The following is a 25175-nucleotide window of genomic DNA, read 5'->3' on the forward strand; positions in this document are numbered from 1 at the left end:
AGGGCACCTGGGTGGCTCATTGGGTTAAACGTCTGCCTTCAGCTGAGGTCATGATCTTAAGGTCCTGGAGTCAGGCCCGGCATCTGGCTCCCTCCTCCTTTCTCCCCCTCGGCCTGCCACTCCCCCTGCTTGTTCTCTCTCTCTCTCTCTCACACACACACATACAAATAAATAAATAAAATCCTTTTTGAGAATAAAAAATTTTTTAAAAAGATTTCTTGAAATCCAAGATGTAGAACTATGAAAATAATGGCCTTGAAACTGTTTGTGAAAACAGGAGAGATTTGCATTTTCTCGATAGGTGATTAACTTTCCTAGTTACTAGGGCTGGAAACCAGTGGGATGCAAGTTAATGCTCAGAAGAAGGCTTTCTGAATAAGTCCCTAGTGACCTGGAAAGGTTAAGTTGCTCCTCATAAAGTGATTCATTTATTTCCTTCTCCATGGTGGGATTACACTTATGGCTTTTAAAGGCTCATGACATACCATTCTCTCTCATCAGGAATGGTTTAAGACATAAGTGTCTATTATGGTAAAATGCCAGATTTCCAGATCAAGCATGAAGCTACAGAATGGAACAATAGGGCCAATTAGTCATGTTTTAATATACCTCCCACCTGAACTGTGCAATTAAAAGCTACACATTCAGACATGATTGACATTGAATCAGTTAAATGTGTAACCCCAAGCCCAGAAGTACCAAACATATGAAGTTGCATTTTATGTTTTTGTTTTGTTTTGTTTTTTAAAGATTTTATTTATTTGACAGAGAAAGACAGCAAGGAGGGAACACAAGCAGAGGGAGTGAGAGAGAGAGAAGCAGGCTTCCCGCCCAGCAGGGAGCCCGATACAGGGCTCTATCCCAGGACCTAGGGATCACACCCTGAGCCGAAGGCGGACACCTAACAACTGAGCCACAGGCCGCCCTGAAATTGCATTAAAAAAAAAAAAAAAAATGAAAAGACAATATATTTGAGAACACGGTAAATTAATTTTTTTTAAAAATGTATTTTATAGGGATGGCTGGGTGGCTCAGTTGGTTGAACATCTGCCTTTGGCTCGGGTCATGATCCCGGGGTCCTGGGAGCCTGCCTCTTCCTCTGGCTGCTGTTCCCTCTGCTTGTGCTGTCTCTGTCTCTCTTTCTCTCTCTCTCTCTCTGACAAATAAATAAATAAAATATTTTTAAAATAATAAAATAAAATTTAAAAATAAAATATCTTTTATAGGGAAAAGCCATGAAATTCCCTTCAAAATTATTTACATCAGCCTGACATCAAAACCCAAGCCATAAGAAGATAAGCTATGTCATCTTTTGAAATTGATTAAGTGAATTCTGACTGATAATAGTTTCAATATGCTTCCCTAAGGAATCCAGCACCCTGGATAGTTAGATCAAGTGGGGCTGGAAAATCAATATGTTTCATGAAAATTGGGAATCCATCTTAGTGGAAAGATGCTTATTTACAACTCAGCACAAAAGATATATTTTGCTACTGACACTATTTGTGAAATCACATTCAGCTCTGGGTTATTCATTAATTTAATTAACAAACATTTTTAGCAACCAAATTGTGCCAGGAACTGTGCCAGTGGCTAGAGATATCCTATGACTGTGTTCCAAGAAAGGAAAGTGATTAATGTTCCAAAGGTAAATCTTCTATTTTAGATTAAGTCTAATCCATTTTAGTAAGAAGTCTAATCATTTTAGTAATACCCAGCCTTAATCCTTGAAGAAATTCTTATTGAAATGATTGTTTTAAATGCAGTGTGAATAGTGAAGGAACACTAGTGCCAAATGAAAAATGTCAGATCAGATGCAAATAGATGCTTTGTTGTTATGGGCTAAACACTCAGAAACAATAGTGATAATAAAAAAGGATTGGATGTAATTAATCCCCCTGGGGCAGATCTTTTCCTTTTATTTTCTCTGTTCTTTGCTATAAATTTTAATAATAAGATTAGCCATCCAATACCAGTATAATCAGATTTTTTTTTTGTAGTATGAATACATATGCTATCTAAATTGTAAAATAGGGAAAATTTGGCAGGAAAAAACGTTATTACTAGTTACTAGAAGATTTAAAGACTTGAGAATGATGGAAAGTATATGCATAGATGTTAAAAACATGTTTCGTAAACTCTGCTTACTATCAATATGTTTGAGCCACTGAATTCTTAAACTCATTTTTCTAACCACATGAACAATCTTGTCTTGACTGTAACTATCATGACAGTAGTGATACCATTTACTTCAAGAGAATACATTTCTGTAGAGATCCCAGGCACATTTTCTTCTCTTATTCTGTTGTGAATATTACTGTGTTTTTTAATTAAAATTTTAAGGAACTTACCTTTGTCCTAGCATGATGAAATAAAATGCCCTAAAGAGATTCCCTGTTATTCTACAGTATGTGGATATGGTACACCTCTAGTGATGACTAGTTTTAAGCCTTGGTAATTCTGTATTCTGGCTAAAAGTGCTAAAAACAATTACTTCTTTAATTGATTGAAATATGCATGAGTCATATACCAAAGACAGGGCCCCCTTTTTTTTTAAACATAGAACAAATGAAAAATATAAAAGCATAGGGAAATGTTACCTGTTTTTCCTTGTTACCTAAAATTAGTATTTGTTGCTGAGGTGTAGACATAACTGCCATTTTATTTGGTATGATTTATCTGTCTACTCCACCGTAAGAGCTAATCTGATTTTTTTTTTCCACTTCTAAGCATGATTCTTAGAAATGTGTTTGCATGAATAAATCAGCCAAGGAGAACCATGTAATTCATTTATTGAGGTGCATGGTAATGTGTTCCTGAATTATCTCATGTCCCGAGGCGTAGGCATTAGGAAGAAAAAGGCTGATATTTGTATTAGACACACGCATCATGTGTATCTGAGCTCACATAAACACTGATGAGGTCATAGCTTACAATGGGCTCTTAGGACTCGTTATCCTGGCAGGAGCTTTGTTCCCTGGTAGGGACATGTGAGGGCCTGGGGAATCATGAGGTCCTGGTGTGCTGCCGTTTCATTGTCAAGCTCTAGGGATTTGATGACGGAAGTTAGGAATATATTTCTGAAATGAAGAAAATATTGGTATTAAATAAGATAAGTGATTTTAAACGTGCGAACACATTCAGCATTTAATTATCCTTCTTAATAGATGAGAAGGATGGATTTAGAACTAGAATCCACAGCATGGCACAAAAGCCTAACTTTTAACTATAATATCTTTTATCATTTTCTAGTAATCCTAAACAGATTGCCAAAGGACAGTCCCCTCTTGCTGTTTGACCTCTCCAGAGCAGAGTGCCAGAAACCAAGGACGGCAGATGAGAGAGTAATAAGCTTAATCGGGATGGTCTTCTGTACATGCAAAGAGCGGGTGTTACCATGTCCACAAAGCCTATTATCTGAGCGTATAAGCACTAGATACTCAGGCAAGGTCTCCTAGAACAGACTCATTTCTAACCACTCAGTTACTGCTTTGTTTTCAACTCTGTAAGTTACTTTTTGGAACTGTCTTTACCTTGGTCCATGTTAGTTTCTTTAAAAGGCAGGATCACATAGGGTTCGAGACACCAGGTTTGAGAGCCAGAGTTGGCTTACCTATTCTCACTGTACCCCAGGACCAGCTCTGTAACTAGCTGTGTAACAAGCCACATAGCCCTCAAGCTTAGCTTCTTGGTGCTCTGTTTTATCTATCCTAAAAGCCCAGTCATAAGGTTGATTGGAAGATTTATTTATTTATTTGAGAGAGAAAAAGAGCATGAGTAGTGGTGTTTGGGATTGGAGAGGAGGAAGCCAGGTCCCTGCTGAGCAGAGAGCCCTACGTGGAGCTCCATCCTAGGACCCTGAGATCATGACCTGATGAGCTGATGTCAGATGTTCAACTGACTGAACCACCTAGGTCCCCAACACAGAACATTTTTAATACTCAGCGTGCTCTCTATGAAAAATATTGTTATCTGAATTGCACAGAAAAGAAAATTGAGGCCTAGATAATTTGAGGACTCTCACGTACATTTTAAAATTGATGTTAAAAATAGTTACTTGCAAGTGGGAGTGATGCTGTTTTTGCTGATAGTAGAAGAGGAAAGGGGAGACCCAGATGCTAGTTATCAGAAATTACCCCCCCCATTCTTTAATTGGAGATTCAGATTTAATGTAATGCCAAGGCCAGCGTGGAGTCTACGTTCTGCTGCACACACTTGGCCATGACCATCGTTTCGGGATGGAAGGCCTTAGAGGAACATTCAGAGGTGACTGGCTGCAGATAGACAGACAGATAGGATGAAAGCAATCCTTATGTTGAACTGAAGCATTTTTGCTTATGTGAACTCTTTAAAGAAAAAATTCCATTTTCCTCAAAAAAGTGAAGCCTTTTCAAGGGAAAAAAGTGAAATAGGGCAACTAAGAAAGCACATACAGCCAGTCAGGGGCAGGGACATCATGAATACATGACAATTAGTTGTCACCCTTTCTGTCTCCGACCTTGGAGGTATTGTTGTAATAGAACTAGAGGGAGAATTGTGTAGGCCTTGGTGTCGAGTAACAAGCAAAGGTCCAGGGTTTGTCATCTCCTGCCTGCACAATCCTTCCTGTAAGAGATCCGTCACATTCAATAACAGCCTGCCTTTAAACCAGTCATCTTTTAAATATAGAAATATAATCGATATAGCTTGTCAACTGTTACCTGTTTTACTGCTTTTCTTCTTTTAGGGTTTAAAAGATTATTCTCTGATTTGTAGGTTCAGCTAGATTTCAGAGTACAAATGAGAATTATAATGATGTGTTGTCAAAAGCTAGGTTTCCAGCTGCGATATCTGCCCTTTTTGGAATTATGGAATTATAAGCACATTTCTTGTAGGGTGAAAGAAATAAGGCAGATGAGCATAGGTTTATTTTCTTGTGAATATTTGCTTTCTTAAGTATAGGAATGTGATCTGTGGAAAGCGTAAAGTAAGCAAGTCACCCTCTCTGCATCAGGCACTGGGTACTGTGATTCCTGATAAAAACCAAATCTGGCCCTTAAGGGTCTCGCAGTTGAAGAAAGCAGTCAGAAACATAAATAATTTATTAGACTGTGTTAAGTGCAATAATGGAGATAGATATAGCATTTCATGGGAGCACAAAAAAAGGATACCGTTTTTACCTGCGATGTCAGGGAGGTGACCCCTAAGTTAACCAAAGGAGAAGGGGAGGGGCATCCCATAGAATATTACAGCCTTCACCCTACCCCTAACAGACCATCTCTGGAAATAAATTCCACACCTTCTAACTAGCGTTCAAGGTACCCGTGACCTAGCTAATAATAACTGGTTTTGCCCAAATGGCCAAAGTTCTTTGTCTGACATGAGCTTTCATAGGGATTTGTTTGTTTGTTTGTTTTAATGATGAAGAAATGTGTACCTTTGGAAATCATTTTACAAAATCACATAGTAGAATACCTATAGCAATGGAATCATTTAAGACAAAGGAGTGTTTGTCCTTTTTTATTAGATTAAAAATGAAATAGAACCAATTAGAAAAAAAATAGAAGCGCTAAAGAAACTTAATTGTTGCTGGAAGAATTAGAATCTGGTGCAGAAAGAATTGAATTAAATTTAAAAGTAAAATAACTACAGTTTCTTACTGGCCTTGCTCTTGGGAAAGTATACTGTGTCTTAAAGCTTATCAGTTATTTCTTGGTCTACAAATGAGTAGTGTTCGTCTGTTTTCTCATTATGATTATTTTATATATAATTTTTTTTTTTTAACAGAGAGAGAGATCACAAGTAGGCAGAAAGGCAGACAGAGAGAGGGGGAAGCAGGCTCCCTGCTGAGCAGAGAGCCCAACGTGGGGCTTGATCCCAGGACTTTGGGATCCTGAGCCGAAGGCAGAGGCTTAACCCACTGAGCCACCCAGGAGCCCCTGATTATTATATTTTTATATGCTTCCTGGCAGTGGGACTATTTTTGCAGCGTTACCATTGAGATAACCATGAAGACTGTGCCTGTAGAAATGTGTCTTGTATATGCCCCCGTGTATTTGGGGAAAGACCTAACTTAAATATGACAGATCCAAAATCATCTCTCTGCTGCAGAATACTGCCATTTAAAAAGCAAATGCTGCTTAAGGACAGTCATTATATATGTCAAATGCTAAATGCTCTTGTCAAAATGAAAAATGGCCAATCAACTAAGTAATTACCCATTAAGAAAGTAGTGGGAGAATTGCAAAAAGGTGACTCACAGTCCTTTCATGTTCTGCAATGAGTTAGTGGGACCTCTGACGCACAGCTCCTGGAATAAGTAGTATTTTGCACAAAAGTGAAAGTAGTTTTGTTTTGTTTTTTTTTTCCCCACAACAGCCTCGTCATGTGTTCAACATGCTAAAGAAGTATGTCCGTGCTGAGCAGAAAGACAGGCAGCACACCCTAAAGCATTTTGAGCACGTGCGCATGGTGGATCCAAAGAAAGCCGCTCAGATCCGGTCCCAGGTAAACACAGAGTGTGGGTCGTTGTATTCAGCCTGGACAGTCCAGTGGCCTTGCCCTTTCAGTTAGATCTTTAGGTTTTTGCAGGCTTCCTGTGGGTACTTGCCTTTATAGCAAGAGTTCTTTAATGTCTGGTAAATGCTAAAGGCTTGTCTTAGACCAACATATGGTTTGACATTTTCTGATTTATGAAAGTAAAAAATACATCTTAAGTGTCTTCTCCTGCCAATTCTTAAGGAACCCTTTAAAACTTTGATGACTAAAGTGAAGAAAACAAAAGTTGTGTCAGCCAAAACCTCTAAAATTGGTTCAACTAACTTGTGACTGGCAATCATAAACTCCACTGCTACCACGGGGCTTAGAGATAATGTGAGCCTAAATGAGGCCCTGTAATCATGGGTTTTATTTCCATCCCCAAAGGTTGACAAACGAGATCTAACTCTGGGAATCTGAAAGTTTACATTTCCTTAAATAGGAGAATTTTAAGTAAAAAGATAGTTGGATGGATGGATAGATAGAATGAAAGAAATTTCCAATCAAATTGAAATATGGTCCTATCTGTTGAAAAATTTGCACAAAAATATATGTAGAGCATTAGGGGTTATTTAGGGACCCTAAATATTAGGAATAAAAAATGCTCTTTTCAGCTGGCTTTGTAAGTATGGCTGCAAGCGTACAATACAATGGGAAGTTAAAGCAACTCTAAAGTTCGAGAATAGAGAATGGGAGAACAAGAAAAATAAGGATGACTTTTCAGGTCACAAGTTCCAGCAGAGTTTTGTCCGTTTTATTTTGGAAGTTTGTATCTGTCTGCGGTGCTTGGTAAGGAAAGCAACTTTTCCCTGTTACAAAGATGTCTTACCTGGAGCTGTCGCCCTTTCTGGCAGGTGATGACGCATCTCCGTGTGATCTACGAGCGCATGAACCAGTCCCTCTCCCTGCTCTACAACGTGCCTGCTGTGGCTGAGGAGATTCAGGATGAAGTTGGTAAGTAAGCTCTTCTCTTGATGCTGAGCATTTAAACATGTTCTTCTCCTATCGAAGAAAGAAATCAACCACCTGAGTGTGTCTGCAGCGGGAGTCAGGAGCATTCTGACCTATGGAAGGAGAAAGGGCAGATTCCCTTCTGTAGTGAAACTCCTGGGGGGTGGAAGTCATCATCACCTCACGAGGGGGGACGGTATCCCCGTTTTACAAATGAAGAAGCTCAGACCTAGAATTTAAAAAACGTACTTGTCTGTGGTGCACATCTCCTAAGTAGCAGAGCAGAAGCGTAGCCCTGGGTCTGTCGTCTGACTTCAGAGTTACAGTTCTATTCAGTGACGTGTCATTCTCTGGTGCCCCTCCCCCAGTAGCCATGAATGTTCTCTGAGCCATGTTGTTTAAATGTCATGAAATGTGCGGCCCCCACATCTTCCATTAAGACGTTATTTTGAAATAATCAAACACTCATGGAAAAACAGTACAGAGAAGTCTGGTTTACACATCACCCCCTTTCTCAACAGTAACACCTTGGGTAATTATGCTAGTTCTCAAAACCAGGAAGTTGAAATCGTATGCTCACTATCTTTTACGTCCCAACTCCTCCTCATGCCTCGTTTCATAGTTCATCTGAGAAAGTTCTCCTGCTTTTGTTTTTCTTGGAAAGGGAGTAAAGCATCCCATAGTGTAAGTCTCCACAAACTCCCCAAATGCCCATAGTGGTTTCACTTTACCTCATAAAAGCACACTGGCAGCAGTTACACAAGCAGATCTTTCAACATAAAAGAAGTGTACGTATCCCAGAGATTTGGTACGTAAGCTATCAGAAAATAAGCAACCTATTTCTCTCCGTAACAGACCTGGCCTTTGTTAATCGAGTTGGAAATGGATGCAGGTTATCTGAAATCAGAACACCCTGGATGTTGTAGATGGGTACACGCCTGACAGGAATTCCTCCTCTGAAGCGGCTGAAACCCCCCTTGGCTTAGTTTTTACATATTGTGCCAGTGCTCTGCACTCTCCCTTTTCTAACTCAGTACTGCCCTGTAAATGTTGTTTGTCTTGCTGTCACGCATGTGGCGCGTAGCAGGTGATGATGCTGTGCTCTAATGTGTGTTAACACACGGAATCAAGTACCCTTCAGGCCGTTCAAGCGTGTAAACTTCATAATCATGTTTTATCTGAACTTCTGTTCAGAAGGAGTTCGGTGTTGAGCAGGATCTTAAGAGGATCGTCAGGAGAGTGTTTAGTCTGTACCGTGGGTTGAAGACAGGCTTGCCAGTTAATCTTCCATTCTATTGCATTTCTATAAGAAATGAACATTCCTGTTACCTCTATTTGGGGGTAGAAATTTGTAAGGAACATTTAAAATACTGTTTTTCAAATAAGTAAAAGAAAAGTCTCCCTTCGGTTGTACAAAGGACAAAATCAAAGAAATCATCACTCTTAATGACGTGGAGTTCAAGTCTTCTAGAAGGGATGTATTTTTGCCTGATACCTGTCTTAACAAGCTCATTTTCCTATGTTTCTTCAATTGAGATACTGTTAGTTATACCAAGCTATAGAGAAATAAGCCGTTGAAAAGGACTAGAAAGTTAATGACCAATATATCACTCTCACCCGGTAATTATGATTGACTCTCTCTCACTAACTTATCAGAGCTCTTTATTTAGCAAAATAACTAGTGAAAACAGTGGCCGCTAATGAGTCACACTGCCACGGAACAGATGGTGATTCAGATATCTTGAGTGTTGCGGAATGTCCAAGAATAAGACAATACAGTGAACTTCAGCTCTCACGGACAGGGAGGATATTCAGATAAATTAGAATGGTGGAAATTTTTCCTTACCAAAAAAGCAAACGTCGACTAAGAACTTGGATGAAGAACATGTTATTTTTTTTTTAATTGTTTTGTCATTCTAAATGTACTAGATACCAAATCGTAAAAGATAACTTTTCCAAAAAAATCTTTCCTGCCTCCATTTTTAAATGGCTACTTCCTGTGGAAAGAGAAATCGGCCTTAATGAACGTCCGTTGAATCGACCTATTTACCTACTATTAGAGCTCCCAGTATCAGAGAGATAGAACAGAGCACCCTGGGGAGAATGCCTTTTCTAGATTGAGCTTCGTTACTTACGTTGTTCTTCATTTGCAGGAACATTTAAAAATAACTCACTTTTATTTATTTATTTTTTTTTTAAGTTTTTTGTTTTTTGTTTTTGTTTGTTTTGAGAGAGAGAGAGGTAGGGAGAGAAAGCACTATCGGCGAGGCAGGAGGGAGAGGGAAGAGCAGACTCCCCACTGAGCTGGAAGCCGGATTTGGGACTCGATCCCAGGACCCTAGGATCATTACCGAAACCGAAGGCAGATGCTTCATGGACTGAGTCACCCAGGTGCCCCGAAATAACTCACTTTTAAAGAAGGAATATAGATGAAATAAGATTTGCCATGGGTGCTTGTTTGTTTAAGCAGAGTGGGCGTTCCCTGTAGTATTCTCTTTATTTTTGTAAAAGTTTGAAATTTTCTGTAATAGAAGTTGTTGGGGTTATTGTTTCATTTTGTTTTATTTTAAATTCCTTTCTAAACAGGATCTTCACGGATTTCTTTTGGTTTATGTCTTATACTCTAATAGTTTCAGAGAGTCTGTGTCACTAGTCAGACTTGCATTTTTCTTATATAATCAAACTTTAGATTTCGAGTCTTGTGCAAACAAGGAAGATCCTGAAGTTCGGATCCACTGGCAAAATAGCAAAATCTGGAAGTACCTGCAAACGCTTGCCTGTTACATAGAAATCTGTGCTTACAAATGTGGGCAATTAGGACATGTTTAATGCAGTAAAACATCTGCAGGAAAATACAATAGTTTTATTAGGTCATTTTATTTTATTAGGTCATTTTAAAATTATATTTATTATCATTTTATTTTATATATATTAATACATTATTATATTTATTTTATTTGGTCAGGGGTGACAGGCACTCTTGAGATGACGGGTCTTTTCTAGTCTCAGGTACTGCTGGTATCTTTAGTGACATAGCTGTTTCTGCTTCAGTAAATTAATGCCCCCATTAGCGTAGAATTCTCTGTTGTGAACAAAAGTGAGGAAGAAGTTAGGCACAGTGGAAAGAGGAAGGGCAAAAATGGGAATTGGTGTGTAATTGGTGAGGACAGTAAAGGGAGGCTGATCGGACCGTATGATTCATGATGATGCCTGTGAACTCGGCCCTGGCCTCGCTCACCACTATGCTTTCCCGAGGACTCCCGTCTGTCCGTGCTACTTCCATGACCCTCTCCATTTGGTTATCTGCCCAATTCACATTCTTTGACACTTGATCTATTCAGGATGTTGCCTGGTTTTACTTTCTTATCAGAGTGTGAGGCTGTTCATTTGATTCGCTTCACCAGTGAGAATGAATTATCGAAACTGCTCGATTCGCTTTATGAAAGCTTGCTGTTTTATCATTTTATAATAGTTTTTCAGTTCTGTTTGAATTATTATGTGCAAGTTCCCAGGCACATCCATATATGACTTCATGTTTTCCCTTTTTTAAAGAGACAGAAGTTATTTGCATGCAAATTATGAAGTTTCCTTGCAAGAAAAGGCTGACGGCATTGTTTGTAGAGGGGGAAAGTCCCCTTCTTCATTTAAAGTAGTTGTTCAGGACTTTGCTGTTTATCCAGCAAGTGATAGAATCAGTATGTTCATGAAAATATGCATCCTCTTCGATGCACCTGGGCTGTTTTAATTGTCTTTTAACCCTTCCAAGAGGCAGACTCCCTTCATCTCTGTTCAGCTCACCCTCTGCTTTGTCAAATTGCTATTTCAAAATGATTGGGGTTTTATGCCCTTTTTAATCTTCTTTAAATTTTTGCTAAAAGGATTCTTTTCTACCCTTTCTATCGGCACTGAGGTTATTTATCAAAGTGTTTCACTTTGCGGGGCGCCTGGGTGGCTCAGTGGGTTAAAGCCTCTGCCTTCGGCTCAGGTCATGATCTCAGGGTCCTGGGATCGAGCCCCGCATCGGGCTCTCTGCTCAGCGAGGAGCCTGCTTTCTCCTCTCTCTCTCTGCCTGCCTCTCTGCCTACTTGTGATCTCTGTCTGTCAAATAAATCAATAAAAAATCTTTAAAAAAAAAAAAAAAGTGTTTCACTTTGCAGCTACCTCCAGGCTAAAAAAATTGGTGCTCACAATTCTGAGACGGCTGGCTCACAACGCTGTAAGGACTAATTATGAGGAAGGCAGTAGGAAGCAAAGGGGAAGCAAGGCATCATTGTTTCATACCCTGGGCTTTTTTTTTTTTTTCTTTTAGCATTCAAAATTAATAAAAACACGCGTTATTATAAACCAGATGTTGGAAGGGTCTCTGGCTGAGTAGATCCACAGTGAATGGGGTAGGAGTGAAATATGTGTCCGGAGATCAAGGAACTCGAGCTCATGAAAGAATGCTTATAATTTATTATTACAGTTTTACTATGGCCTCTTGATAAAATGCTCTACTCTTTGGGGAAAATTCAGCATGCTTATTTCAGAGACAGTGTTTCAATTCTCTGCCCCTAACAATCCTACTGATTTGGGAACTTAATGAATCCAAAGAAGTCTAAGTTTAAAATAGAATATTTATAGCATTTGCCAAATGAACAAAATAGAACATTCATTTCTACTGAGAATTTTAAGTATCCTTATGTATAATTGTTAGTCAAGGAAGAGCATCAAGGAGAAAATAAATCTTAAGAGAAAGTGAGAGACCACTGTCAACTTACTGGTTTCGTTTTTCATAAGGAAGTGTACGTCCATTTATTATTTATATTTATTATTTTATAGCTGATTTAAGTATTTGGAAATAAGAACATTTGTTTCATAAATTACCGAAGACATGTTCCTTTAGTTTTATAGTCTCCAGGCTCCTTTTCGTGAGTTCCCCGGTGTAGTCACCTGAATTACAGGTACAGCCAGTGTTTATTTGCCTACCTCTACATGTATTATCTTTGTCCCCCTCTTAGCAAGACAGTTGCTCTTCCAGAATGGACCCATTCTCTTTATTTATTTGTTTTAAATTGAGGTATAATTGACATAAAACATTATAGTGGTTCCAGGTGTGCAACATAATGATTCAATATCTGTATACGTTGCAAAATGATCACCATAATAAGTCTAGTTAACAACTGTCCCTATACAGAGTGACCAAAAAAGATGTTTTTTTTTCTTGTCATGAGAACTTTTAAGAAGCTTTTAAATATACATAGAGTCGTAATAATTATAGTCAGTATGTTGTATATTATGTCGCCATGACTTTTCGTCTGGCTGGAAGCTTATACCTTTTGCCCCCCTTTCTCCATTGTGTCCACTTCCCAACCCCTGCTTCTGGCAACCACCAGTCTGTTTTCCACATCTGTGAGTATGGTTTATTTTAGATTCCACGTATAAGTGAGACCATATCATATTTGTCTTTCTCTGATTGACTTATTAATGCTCTCGAGGTCCATCCTGACAAATGGCAAGATTTCATCCTTTTTTTATGGCTAAGTCATATTCCACTGTAGGTAATGATTATATATGTGTGTATGTATGTACATGTATTTGTGCATGTGTGTAGACCATATCTTCTATCCATTCACACTTGGGTTGTTTCCATGTCTCGGTCATTATAAGTAATACTGCGGTGAACATGGGGGTGTTCTCATTTTCTTTGGATAAATATCCAGAAGTGAGATCGCCGCATCGTAGGGTATTTCGTTTTTAATTTTTGAGGAACATCTATGTTGTTTTCCATAGTGGTTGCACCAGTTTCCATTTCTACTAACAGCGCACACAGATTCCCTCTTCTCCACATCTTTACCAACACTTGTTATTTCTTGCCCTTTTGATACTACCTTCTAACAAGTGTGAGGTGAAATCACACTGTGGTTTTGATTTGCATTCCCCTGATAGTTTATGATGTTGAGTGTCTCTTCACATGTCTGTTGGCCAGCTCTGTAGGTCTTCTTTGGGAAAATGTCTGTTCAAATCCTCTGCCCATTTTTTAATTAGATTGTTTTTGTGGGCTTTTGTATTTTTTTGTTTTTGTCTTTTGTTTTTGCTTTTGAGTTTTGAGGGTTCTTTATATTTTTTGGATATTAAACTCTTACTAGATATAGGATTTGCAGATATTTTTCTCTCATTCAGTAAGCTGCCATTTCATTTTGGTGATGATTTCCTTTCCTGTGCATAAGCTTTGTAGTTTGATATAATCCCACTTGCTTACTTTTGCTTTTGTTACCTCTGCTTTTAGAATCAGACTAAGACAGACTTCAAGGAGCTCACTGTTTTTTTCTAGGAGTTTTATGGTTTCAGATCTTACATGTAGGTCTTTAATCCATTTCTTAATTCTTTTTGATATGTGGTAAAAGATAGGGTCCAGTTTCGTTCCTTTGCATGTGGCTGTTCAGTCTCCCCGGCACTGTTTGTTGAAGGGGAATATCCTTTTCCAGTTGTATGTTTTTGACTCTTTCATCATAAATTAATTGACCATACGTATGTGGGTTGATTTCTGGGCTGTGTTCTGCTCCATTGATCTATGTGTCTATTTTTATGCCAATATCTGCTCTTTTTTTTAAAAAAAGATTTTATTTATTTATTTGACAGAAAGAGATCACAGTAGGCAGAGAGGCAGGCAGAGAGAGAGGAAGGGATGCAGACTTGCTGCTGAGCAGAGGGCCCGATGTGGGGCTCGATCCCAGGACCCTGGGATCGTGACCCGAGCAGAGGGCAAAGGCTTTAACCCATTGAGCCACCCCAATATCTGCTCTTTTGACTACTAAAACTTATAATCTGATTTGAAATCAGGGAGCATGAGGCCTCTAGCTTTGTTCTTCTTTCTCAAGATTTCTTTGGCTATTTAGAATTTTTTGCACTGAACTGCTTATTTTATATATGGGAAAATGAAAATACATTGTCAAGTGAACTTGCATATAAACATTTTAATCTTCAAAATGAGAAAGTATATTATAACAGTAGTGCCCTAGCTTTCTGACCCTTTGACTGCCATGTTAATATGTTTCTAACCAACAAAATATAAACCTGTCAACACCAGTGAATTCATACCTCACAGCCAGCTGGTCTGCAGAAAGTCTTAGGAGGTTACAGCCCTTAAGTCGATAGTGGCTAGTTCAGTGTTTTGTGTGTATTTAGCTCTCGATACTTTTTTTGGATGTGATGTGTAAGCTGTCTTTTTCTTGATTAGGAGTTTAATTATTGAATCTAAAACTGCAATCTATGTGTCATCCCAGATGATCTGTGGACATCCTTGATAAAGGCCTTTAGAAGCTGACATACATAACTTGTCGTATATAAACTATCACTATGTAAATGGCTCAAGAAAATGTCAGCAGTTTTCCTGAATAATTTTTATAATTTTCCTTCTGGCAAATAGATATTTTCTTTTCTGTATTTCTGACCCATAATTTTAAAGGAAAAGTCAATCCTACAGCAATATTGAAAAGAATATATTTTCTAGGGGCACCTGGGTGGCTCATTTGGTTAAGCATCTGACTCTTGCTCTCAGCTCAGGTCTTGATCTCAGGGTTGTGGGTTCAAGTCCCACAATGGGCTCCACACTGGGCATGGAGCCTACTTTAAAAATATATATATATACTTTCTAGGAAGAATGAATGTCAAAAGGTTTTATTTAAAGAAATAAGCACAACCTCCACTGATTTGGCAGACAAATTGTAGACATTAAATTGTGTGATTCACAGTGGCATGTTGATCTTGTTTCCTGCAGTTCAGGTGTACACTGGCCGTCATTAGATGACTCAGGCATCAACCACGTTGTTCACTTCATGTCATTGCAGGGGCTCCCTGGGGGTTAGTTTTTCCATCTAAATAAGTATCTGTTCAAACCTTTGGCCTATTTTTTAATTGGATTGTTCGCCCTTTTTATTATTGAGTAGGAAGAGTTCTTTATTATACTCTGGATACTAGACTTATCAGATATATGATTTGAAAATATTTTCTCTTTCTGTAGGTTGTCTTTTCATTTTCTTGATATCCTTTGAACACGCAAAATTTTTGAACTCTGAAGTCCAGTTTAACGATTTTTTTTTTAAGATTTTATTTATTTGACACAGAGAGAGAAAGATCACAAGTAGGCAGAGAGGCAGGTGGAGAGAGAGAGGAAAGCAGGCTCCCTGCTGAGCAGAGAGCCCGATGTGGGGCTCAATCCTAGGACCCTGGGATCATGACCTGAGCTGAAGGCAGAGGCTTAACCCACTGAGCCACCCACGCGTCCCTAGCGATTTTTTTGATGTAACTGCTTGTACGTTATTTCTAAGCATCATCGCCACACCCAAGATCCAAAAGATTGATACCGACATTTCCTTCTAAGAGTTTTACACTTTAGCTCTTGCAAATAAATCTTTGATTCATTTTAAGTTATTTTTGTTTTCATTTTGAGAGAATTTTTATTAGTGGTATGAGGTAAGGATCCGATTTCATTCTTTCACATTTGGATACCCAGTATCCCAGCACCATTTGTTGAAAAAGACTGTATTCTTTCTGCCTTGAATGGTTTTGACACCCTTGGCACAAGTTGACCAGAAATGCATGGATTTATTTCTTGACTCTCAGTTCCTTTCCTTTGGTCTATACGTCTGTCTTATTACTATGACATGGTTTTGATTAGTGGAACTGTGTAGTACGTTTTGAAATCGAGAAATGTGAATCTTCACCTTTGTTCTTTTTTAAGATTATTTTGACTGTTTGTCATCCCTTGCCTTTCCATGTGAATTTTAGGGTCTTCCCCTCCCTATTTCTGTAAAAAAATCATTGGAATTTTAAAAGCGATTGCATTAGATCTGTAAATCAGTTTGGGTAGTACTGCTATTATAATTCCTTTAATGAAGTCTTAACACTCTAGCTACTTGAACGGATATCCATTATGAAATGATTCCATTTTTACCCCATTCAGGAGGGTTACTGCTTAGAAGCAGAAGGCAAATTAATTTAGCAAATTGTTACCTTTTACTCCAAATTTTGCTTGACGACTGTGACACATCAGTAGTTTTTGTCTGTTCTCATGCCGTTTTTCTTCTTTTCTCTGTGTGTGGACACCTCGACCAAGTGCGTGAAGCTCAAAGCAGTGCCTCCCGCAGCAACTCTGCCCGTTCCTGGGACGATCCAGTATGGGTCCCAAGTTGTTTCTTTTTTTTTTTTTTTTAAGATTTTATTTGACAGAGATTACAAGTAGATGGAGAGGCAGGCAGAGAGAGAGAGAGAGAGAGAGAGAAGCAGGCTCCCTGCTGAGCAGAGAGCCTGATGTGGGACTCGATCCCAGGACTCTGAGATCATGACCTGAGCTGAAGGCAGCGGCTTAACCCACTGAGCCACGCAGGTGCCCCCCAAGTTGTTTCTTAATTCATCAGCTGTAATGTATGGTCCTGTCATTTGAATCAAAATCCAAAAAAGAAATCTTTAGTAACTAAAAATGACTGAGGAGTGAAGCCTGACCACAGTGGTGGCTGCTAGACTCCGTCCTGGCATACAACCCTCCAGCAGTTGTGTCCTGTTTGTTTGTTTGTTTGTTTGTTTGTTTGTTTTGGTAGAGTCTTGGGGACAACTAATGATTTTTAGACTGGAAGAGGAGCTGGTTATTTTGCCTTTCACAAGCAGCTGCCTTCCAGGTTTATATTTTGAAAGAGGAGAAAAAGTGTAGTAGATCTGTCACCCTGGATATAGAGGTGCATTGAAATTGAGATTAATTTTGAAATGCAATTCCACAAAGACTGGCAATGAGACGAATGTGTTTGCATGTGAGACAGAGTATGGAAGGAATGTTAGTTCACCTCTTGCTGTTTAACTCAGAAACAAATTTTGCAGTGCACTCCCCTACTGAGCCCCATTACCTTTTGTGAACTGTTCTCCTGTCATCTCTACGATGGGCTTCTTGAGAAAGTAAGTCATAGACAGTAGGGTACGTACCTGGTCAACAAGAGATCGGCCCACTAACCTATTTTAAGTTATGAAGCAATTGTACAAAGGAATGTTGACCGGCTATGAATCCAAACACTCTCCAGGGATAGTCTTTTGGACTTTGAGTCAAACAGGTGATCAAAGGCCCAAGGCCAGGGGTGTTACTTAATTACAACTATTGTTCACAGATGTATTAACCAAAGACAGTGAGTTTAAAATAGCCTAATGTTTTTTATTTTTTGTTTAAGATTTTATTTGTTAGAGAGGCGAGCACAAGCAGGGGGAGCAGCAGGCAGAGGGAGAAGCAGGCTCCCCACGGAGCAAGGAGCCCAATGTGGGACTCCATCCCAGGATCCTGGGATCATGACCTGAGCTAAAGGCAGACCCCTAACCGACTGAGCCACCCAGACATCCCAAATGTGTTTAATTTTGTATAAATATTATTCATTTACATAGGCTTATTAAAACATGAGTTAAATTATCTGTGCCTTTGCTCTTGGTTTGGGGGCACTTAGATGAGCCTGCCCATCTCCTAGGAGCAGAGAGAAAAACCATGTGTTCAGCTTCCTCTTTCGCATTGAACTTGGTAAGCCTGGTCCCAAGATGCACAGAGACCATAGATATTATCCTCTTAGAGAAGGAAGAAGGGGAGCAGAAGCAATAGCCTGAGCCAGCTGGGCCGTGGCGCATTCTTCATCTCTTCTCTTTCTGAGGCTGTAATAGTGACAATAGTGAGTTGCTTCTGAAGCTTTGCCAAGTTATGAAGGAACTTCTGGGGCCATGAGCAGTAGAGGACTGGGAGTACAGGAAGGAACATCTCTCTCTTTTTTTTTTTTTTTACATTTTATTTATTTGTCGGGGTGGGGAGGGGGAGCAGCAGGCAGCGGGAGAAGCTCCCCCTGAGCAAGGATCCTGATGCGGGGCTCCATCCCAAGACCCTGGGATCATGACCTGAGCCGAAGGCAGATGTTTAACCAACTGAGCCACCCAGGTGTCCCAGGAGGGAACATCTCTTATTAAAATGATTATACTTATTAGCATTTCATACTGTTTTTATTTAGGAAACTACAGAAGCAAACCAAATTTCACATTCTATGTTTGGGGTGGGGGTCAGGGGAGGTCGAAAGATTGCTGTTCAAAATTCTGAATTAGTCACTCTTCTGCCAAAAGCCTACCTTCATCTTATTGATTACTGACTTGAAAGAATTAAAATGGGTTTACTCTCAAATGGTAGTCAGTATATTTGATAGAAAGGAAAGTTGTGGGGTACCTGGGTGGCTGATTGGGTTGAGCCTCTACCTTCAGCTCAGGTCATGATCTCAGGGTCCTGGGATTGAGTCCCATATCGGGCTCTCTGCTCAGCAGGGAGCCTGATACCCGCCCCCCCCCCCGTCTCTCTGCCTACCTTTCTGCCTACTTGTGATTTGTCTGTCAAATAAATAAATAAAATCTTAAAAAAAAAAAAGAAAAAAAACAGAAAGGTAAGTTGCCAGACATGCTCTTTTTGATATGACATCCACCATAAGAAAATATTATGTATCTAGCTGGATGGGAAAGCATTAATCATTCATAATGTGACCTTTCTGTACTACATTAAAACTGTTCTCTTTACCTAAAGACTTTGACCAAATAACAGATGCTTCTTGCTGTTCATAGGTTTCTAATATACCAATAAGCATTTTCTAAAATGTTCATATATGAAACTTTGTTGTTATGGTTAATAGTTACTATTTTTAAATTGTTATAGTTCTCTATTATCAGATTTTATCAAAAAAAGTAAAAAAGAAACTACCATTCTCATTGCCACTGAGATATCACTGACAAACACTTTGGTTCTCAGTCACCGCTCAAATAATTTATAAGCGGTAGTAGAAGGTTTCAGAGGTATATCTGTAGTGCTCACTTGAGCACATCTCCTAAAATTGGAACAACACAGAAAAGATTAGCACGGCCCCCACACAAGTAGAGATGCAAATTTACAAAGCGTCCCCTATTTTTTTTTTTATTTCACTTATATCTAGAAATAGACTGGAGGCATCTAGAGTAATAAATTCACAAAGACTGAAAATAGAATAATAATCAGTTCCTGAGGGAAGGAGGGAATGGGGAGTTCAGGTTTAATGGTGCAGAGTTTCAGTTTGGGAAGATAAAAAAAAGTGGGAAAAGGCATTGGTGATGGTTTTATAATAAATACTATGAACACATTTAATGCCAATGAGCTGAACACTTACAAATGGTTAAAATAGTAAGGTTTATGTTTACATATTTTTTACCACAATAAAAGAAAAGGACATATGCATATCATTTGCTACCTTGAGTGGCAAAAAGATCCAAGAATTAATCAAAGGTGCTGGATCTTAATGAGTATTTATTAAACACCTACCATTTTCCAGATTGTATGTTCAGATATGTTGCGGGCATGGGGCAGGGTCTTTCCTACTTAGAATCTGCCTGGGGAGACTTGGGGGAAATGGAGTTGGGGAGCAGGCTGTACTCATTCGGCTGAGGGACGTTGATTGCCTTGTCTCTTGGTGTTTGGTAGTGACAAACAGCCATTGTCAGGGGTCTGACAGCCATTCCTGACTTACACCATCACTCACTGAAGATTACTAGAGAAGGGAACCTTAGTTTTCAGCTGGCTCGACCACATCATTTCAAAGGCTTAGAGCGACTGGGATAGGCCACTTCATATGTCTGGTCAGTAAGACTGAAGACTACCTCCACTCTGATGTCTCTATCCACTGGTATTTGTTCTGTGTCCTTGCTGAGGCCAAGCTAAATACAACTGGGTTCAGGGAACTATTTATTCAGCTTCCACAACTTTTTTTTTTTTTTTTTTTTCAAGATTTTATTTATTTATTTATTTTAAAGATTTTATTTATTTATTTGACAAACAGAGATCACAAGCAGGCAGAGAGGCAGGCAGAGAAAGAGGGGGAAGGAGGCTCCCCACTGAGCAGAGAACCCGATGCGGGGCTCAATCCCAGGACCCTGGGATGGCAACCTAAGCTGAAGGTAGAGGCTCAACCCACTGAGCCACCCAGGCGTCCCATGCCTTTCTTTTCTTTACAGCAGAGGGTCCTTGACCCAGCAGCCTCTGCATCCCTGGCAACCTCATTAGAGATGCCCCTTCTCTGGTCCCACCCCTGACCTTCTGAACCAGCAACACCAGGGTGGGATCAGCAATGTGTCCTTTAGCAAGCTGTCCAGGTGACTTGGATGCATGGTAAACTTTGAGAACTACTGGTTTAGAGTGTGTTTAACTTAACGAGCAGTGAATAAATGGTAAGCATCCATTCTGGCATCCCAGTGGTTCAGTCATATTATCTACACAGTTACACTCTTTTTTTTTTTTTTAAGATTTTATTTTATTTATTTGACAGAGAGAGATCACAAGTAGGCAGAGAGGCAGGCAGAGAGAGAGGGGGAAGCAGGCTCCCCGCTGAGCAGAGAGCCCGATTCGGGGCTTGATCCCAGGACCACTGAAATCATGACCTGAGCTGAAGGCAGAGGCTTTAACCCACTGAGCCACCCAGGCGCCCCCACAGTTACATTCTAAATCCACATGATAAAAAGCTAGATGCCACCAAAAAATTTTAAGATGAGAACCAAAATGCGTTGTTCTAGCTGACTAATTCATTGACTACGCAGCTCTAGCTCACGGGAATGGATACAGAATGGCTGAGCAGTCATCCACGTTGCTCGACTCCTCTTGATTACGTAGTACAAATCAAAACATAATTTTTTGAACTATCAAATTACTAATTTTAAAAAATCTGCTGTCCTACTACTGTCATGATAAGCACAAGTGAAAAGCCACTTTCATAAGCTACTGCTCGGTGTATGGGCGTCACCTATGGGACCATTTGACTCTACCTCATAAAATGTGTGGTCTTTTCTAATTTAACACCAGATGCCTGCAGATACATGCACTGACTCATGCACTTGTGAACAGTGACACTACTGCTGGTAACTTCAACACCCCTCGGCACTGTTGATACTTTTTTTTTAAGATTTTGTTGATTTATTTATTTAGAGGGTGAGCATGAGTGGGGGGAAGGGTAGAGGGAGAGAGAATCTTGAGCAAATCCCGTGCAGAGCGCAGAGCCCAACACGGAGCTCCATCTCACGACTCTGGGATCTGACCTGAGCCAAAACCAAGAGTCGGACACCCAAACGACTGAGCCACCCAGGTATCCCTGTTTGTATTTTTTTGATCAGCATTACTACCTTTAAAATAACTATAAAGAAGAGACAAATGGTATACAAGACTCAGTTTCCCCTTGTCAGATACCCCTTTAGTTTATGTTTCTCTCATTTTGAGATTCACAGCCCCTAAAGTTAAAAGGAAATTGCAATATGTGATATTGGCTGGAAACAAAACATTCCAAGAAACTTAGGTGAAAATGGTCTAAATAATCAGTGAATGTGTTAGTTCATCTGGTTTTTCCCCCCAGGATATTATATAAATTCCATGGTTACCCTAAGAGCTCTCAGTTTGTCTGTAATTCTAGTAACAAGGAAGGAAGTACTTTCTAAAACGCTATTGCTATACTTTCTACTTATACTTTCTATTTACCTATACGCTTCTATTTAGTTGATATCAGAGTTCTAGAAGTTCTTAGCAGGTTTTTTTTAAAGATTTTATTTGTTTATTTGTCAGAGAGAGAGAGCGCACACAAGCAGGCAGAGTGGCAGACAGAGGCAGAAGAGAGAAGCAGGCTCCCCACTGAGCAAGGAGCCTAATGCGTGACTCGATCCCAGGACGCCAGGATTATGACCTGAGGCGAAAGCAGCTGCTTAACCCACTGAGCCACCCAGGCACCCTTAGCAATTTTTCTTAAACCTGAGAACAAATGGAGTAAATCAACCAAATTTAAGTGTTTTGAGGATAGTAACAATGACAGGAACAGCCCCTCAATTTTCTGCTAAGAATCACACTGAACACTTTCCAAACTCCTATTGGCAATGCCAATTATCATGAGGGAAAGAGAAAAAAGAAACTGTTTCAAGAAATGTCTAAATTTCCTTTAGATATAAGTGAAATAAAGGCAGGACTGTTTGTGAGTTTACTAAAACACGGTTATCACGGTCGTAAACAGCCTCTCTGTTGGTTATCATGGAGTCCACATGTAGGTCAGATGTATGAAAATGTGCGAGTGACTTTGCTTTCTAGATCTCTTTGATGGTGAGGGCCTTCATTCACACTGCTGTCTATACCTCTTCAAAGGAACAGAAAAGTGGAAGCAAACCTGTTAATTTGCAGACTAAGAGTTTTGGGGGATTTAGTGGCTTGATTAAAATTAGTGTCTATGAACGTGCTATAAAGACAGCCAAGGCCCAAGGGGTTCAATACGTCTTGCCAGAGCCCTTGGGAAATCAAGGCAGGTCTTCACGCACTTGGGTGTGAACATGTAGCCTTTTTTTAAAAAACTGTCCCATTAGAACAGAATTGGGAGCCGTCTGTGGGAGATTGGGCCTGAGTGTGCTGGTTTTATATAAGATCTTGTTCATCTGGGCTTGAGCTTGAAATCCTTGGAACAGCCCAATAGAGCAGGCTAGTGCGATGAGCTGACTGACTCGGGGCTCTAGCTTGAGTTTTCCCTGCTGTTTTACGTGATTGCTGCAGCTTTGTGCCATCAGCCACTAAACAGAAAAGCTATTTGCCATTTGCTGAGGTCCTCAGTCTGGTTGCTGTAAGCCTTTGAAGGGCATCTGAGAGTTCATCCAACATCCTCCCCATGAAATTCTTATTCTGAAAGCCATAGGTTCTTAATGTGTTCTTGGGGCCAGTCGAAGCTCAATAATGCGGAGGAATTCTTGGGGAAAATACACATTCCTTGCGCGCCTGGGTGGCTCGGTTGGTTGAGCGACTGCCTTCAACTCAAGTCATGATCCTGGAGTCCCGGGATTGAATCCTACATCAAGGACTGCTCAGCAGGGAGTCTGCTTCTCCTGCTGACCTCTCTCCTTTCATGCTCTCTCTCTCTCTCTCTCTCTCTCTCTCTCATTCTCTGTCTCTCTCAAATAAATAAATAAAATCTTTAAAAAAAACACAAACACACACATTCCTGGGCCCCACCTCTGACCTACAGAAAGCTGCCTTTTGCTTACCCCAAGGGATTCTTGAATATTCAGAAGTCTTGCTTACACGAAATAGCGAAAACCTAAGGATTCTTCCAGCCTTGGATTGCAGTTTGTGTTGCTCTTGAACATGGTAGAATGGCTACTGTTGTCATTGAAAATTAATATATCCTGATAAATAGGCCCCATGGGTCTCCAGTGCTGTGACGGTAAGATGTGAAAGTGAAACATTACTAACCTCCGAGTTCAGATTCATGGAGAATTTGTCTAGGTGTGCTAGGGCTGATGGTCTTATTTACCCAAGCTAAGGCTTCTTATTAGCTATAAAAAAGGATTGGCATAAACTGCTTATCAATGTTTATTAACTCTACCTAAAAGGAATAAATAACACAAGCATAGAACTGGCTTCGATCAGAAAATGTCATCTTTCATAACGTTTTCCCCCATTTACTTCTTTTTGTGCTCCTTTCAAAAACTGTGAATCTTCTACTCTATCAGAACCTTTTCTTCCTTCTGTAGATTCTCCATTTGCTATTATTGATAGTGACATTTTACTTAAGGAAATTATCCATTTAGGCTCACTTCAAATTCAAAGTGATATTATTTTAATAAGGAGAGGGAAAATTGACTAAATATGCTCAGAGTTGTCCGCATTGGAGACGACAAACAGTAAAGCTTTATCTTGGAGAATTGTCAGAGAGCTTAATGTGTCTTTCTCAGGGAACTGACAGAGAAACTACCGAGAAAAGGCACGCTGAGAACGACCTCCAGGAGCGAACCCTGAGAGGCGACTCACTCTGTTAAACCATAGTATACGTAATTTGCAGGTTACACAGCAAAGCAAATTATATTCCTTTGCTTCTTAAAGTACCTTGTGTGGTGAGTGGACACAGAAATCACATACCATCTCCTCATTTCCCTCAAAGCAAAGAGACCACGTACCTGGAAATGTCCCAGACACACAGGGAAATTGTCATTTGGCCCTTTTTCCTCCACCTGTAGTGAAGAAACATAGCAGAGTGGAACATTTGAGAACTTTATTGGAAAATGGCCATAAAAAAAAATAAAATTGAAAAGCCCCAAAGGTTGTGTACTTTCAAACCCTGAACTGAGTCATCTCTGAAATAAATCACTTCTTTGTCATCTCTGAAAGGTGTAGTACGAGAAATTCCCCCTGGAGACCCCTTGATGATTTATACTAGGTCTCTCATCTTCGGCTATCATCTTTCTTAAAAAACACAAAAAGAAAAAGAAAGAAACAAAAATGCCTTAGAGAAAGTTGTTTTGACCTTTGCTTTTTCTTTTATCTGGCTGTGATGAGGTGAGTGTGTTAGGGAGTTCAGGCTGCCATAACGAAACTCCAACGACTAGGTGTAGCTTAAGCAGCAGAAATGGGCTTTTTGTTTTGTTTTGTTTTGTTTTCTGTTTTTTCCCACAGTTCTGGAAACTGGAAATCCAAGATCAGGTCTTGACTAGTTCAGGGTCTCCTGAAGTCTTTCTCTCTCCTTGGCTTGAGGATAGCTGCCTTCTTGCTTTGTCCCTATGTGGCCTTTTCTCCCACAGAGTGAAGGAGCTCTTTCTCTTCCTCTTCTAAAGGACACCAATCCTATTAGAACAAGGCCGCACCCTCATGACCTCATTTAACCTTAATGACCTTCTTAAAGGCCCTGTTTCCAAAT

General features: G+C 39.8%; 1 protein-coding gene and 1 non-coding gene across 2 annotated transcripts in view; both read left to right on the forward strand.

Annotated features, from left to right (window-relative positions):
• APP (amyloid beta precursor protein) overlaps window positions 1-25175 on the forward strand; it is a 275311-nt gene that overhangs the window by 202806 nt on the left and 47330 nt on the right. Inside the window, 2 exon segments of the mRNA XM_047721518.1 lie at window positions 6358-6486; window positions 7371-7470. Coding sequence (XP_047577474.1) covers window positions 6358-6486; window positions 7371-7470 — 229 coding nt within the window.
• Window positions 19308-19410, forward strand: LOC125089797 (U6 spliceosomal RNA). The gene has a single exon (XR_007124065.1). It is a non-coding gene; the product is annotated as a U6 spliceosomal RNA (small nuclear RNA).

This window comes from Lutra lutra, chromosome 1 (assembly GCF_902655055.1).
Source record: "Lutra lutra chromosome 1, mLutLut1.2, whole genome shotgun sequence".
In the NCBI taxonomy this organism is placed as follows: domain Eukaryota; kingdom Metazoa; phylum Chordata; class Mammalia; order Carnivora; family Mustelidae; genus Lutra; species Lutra lutra.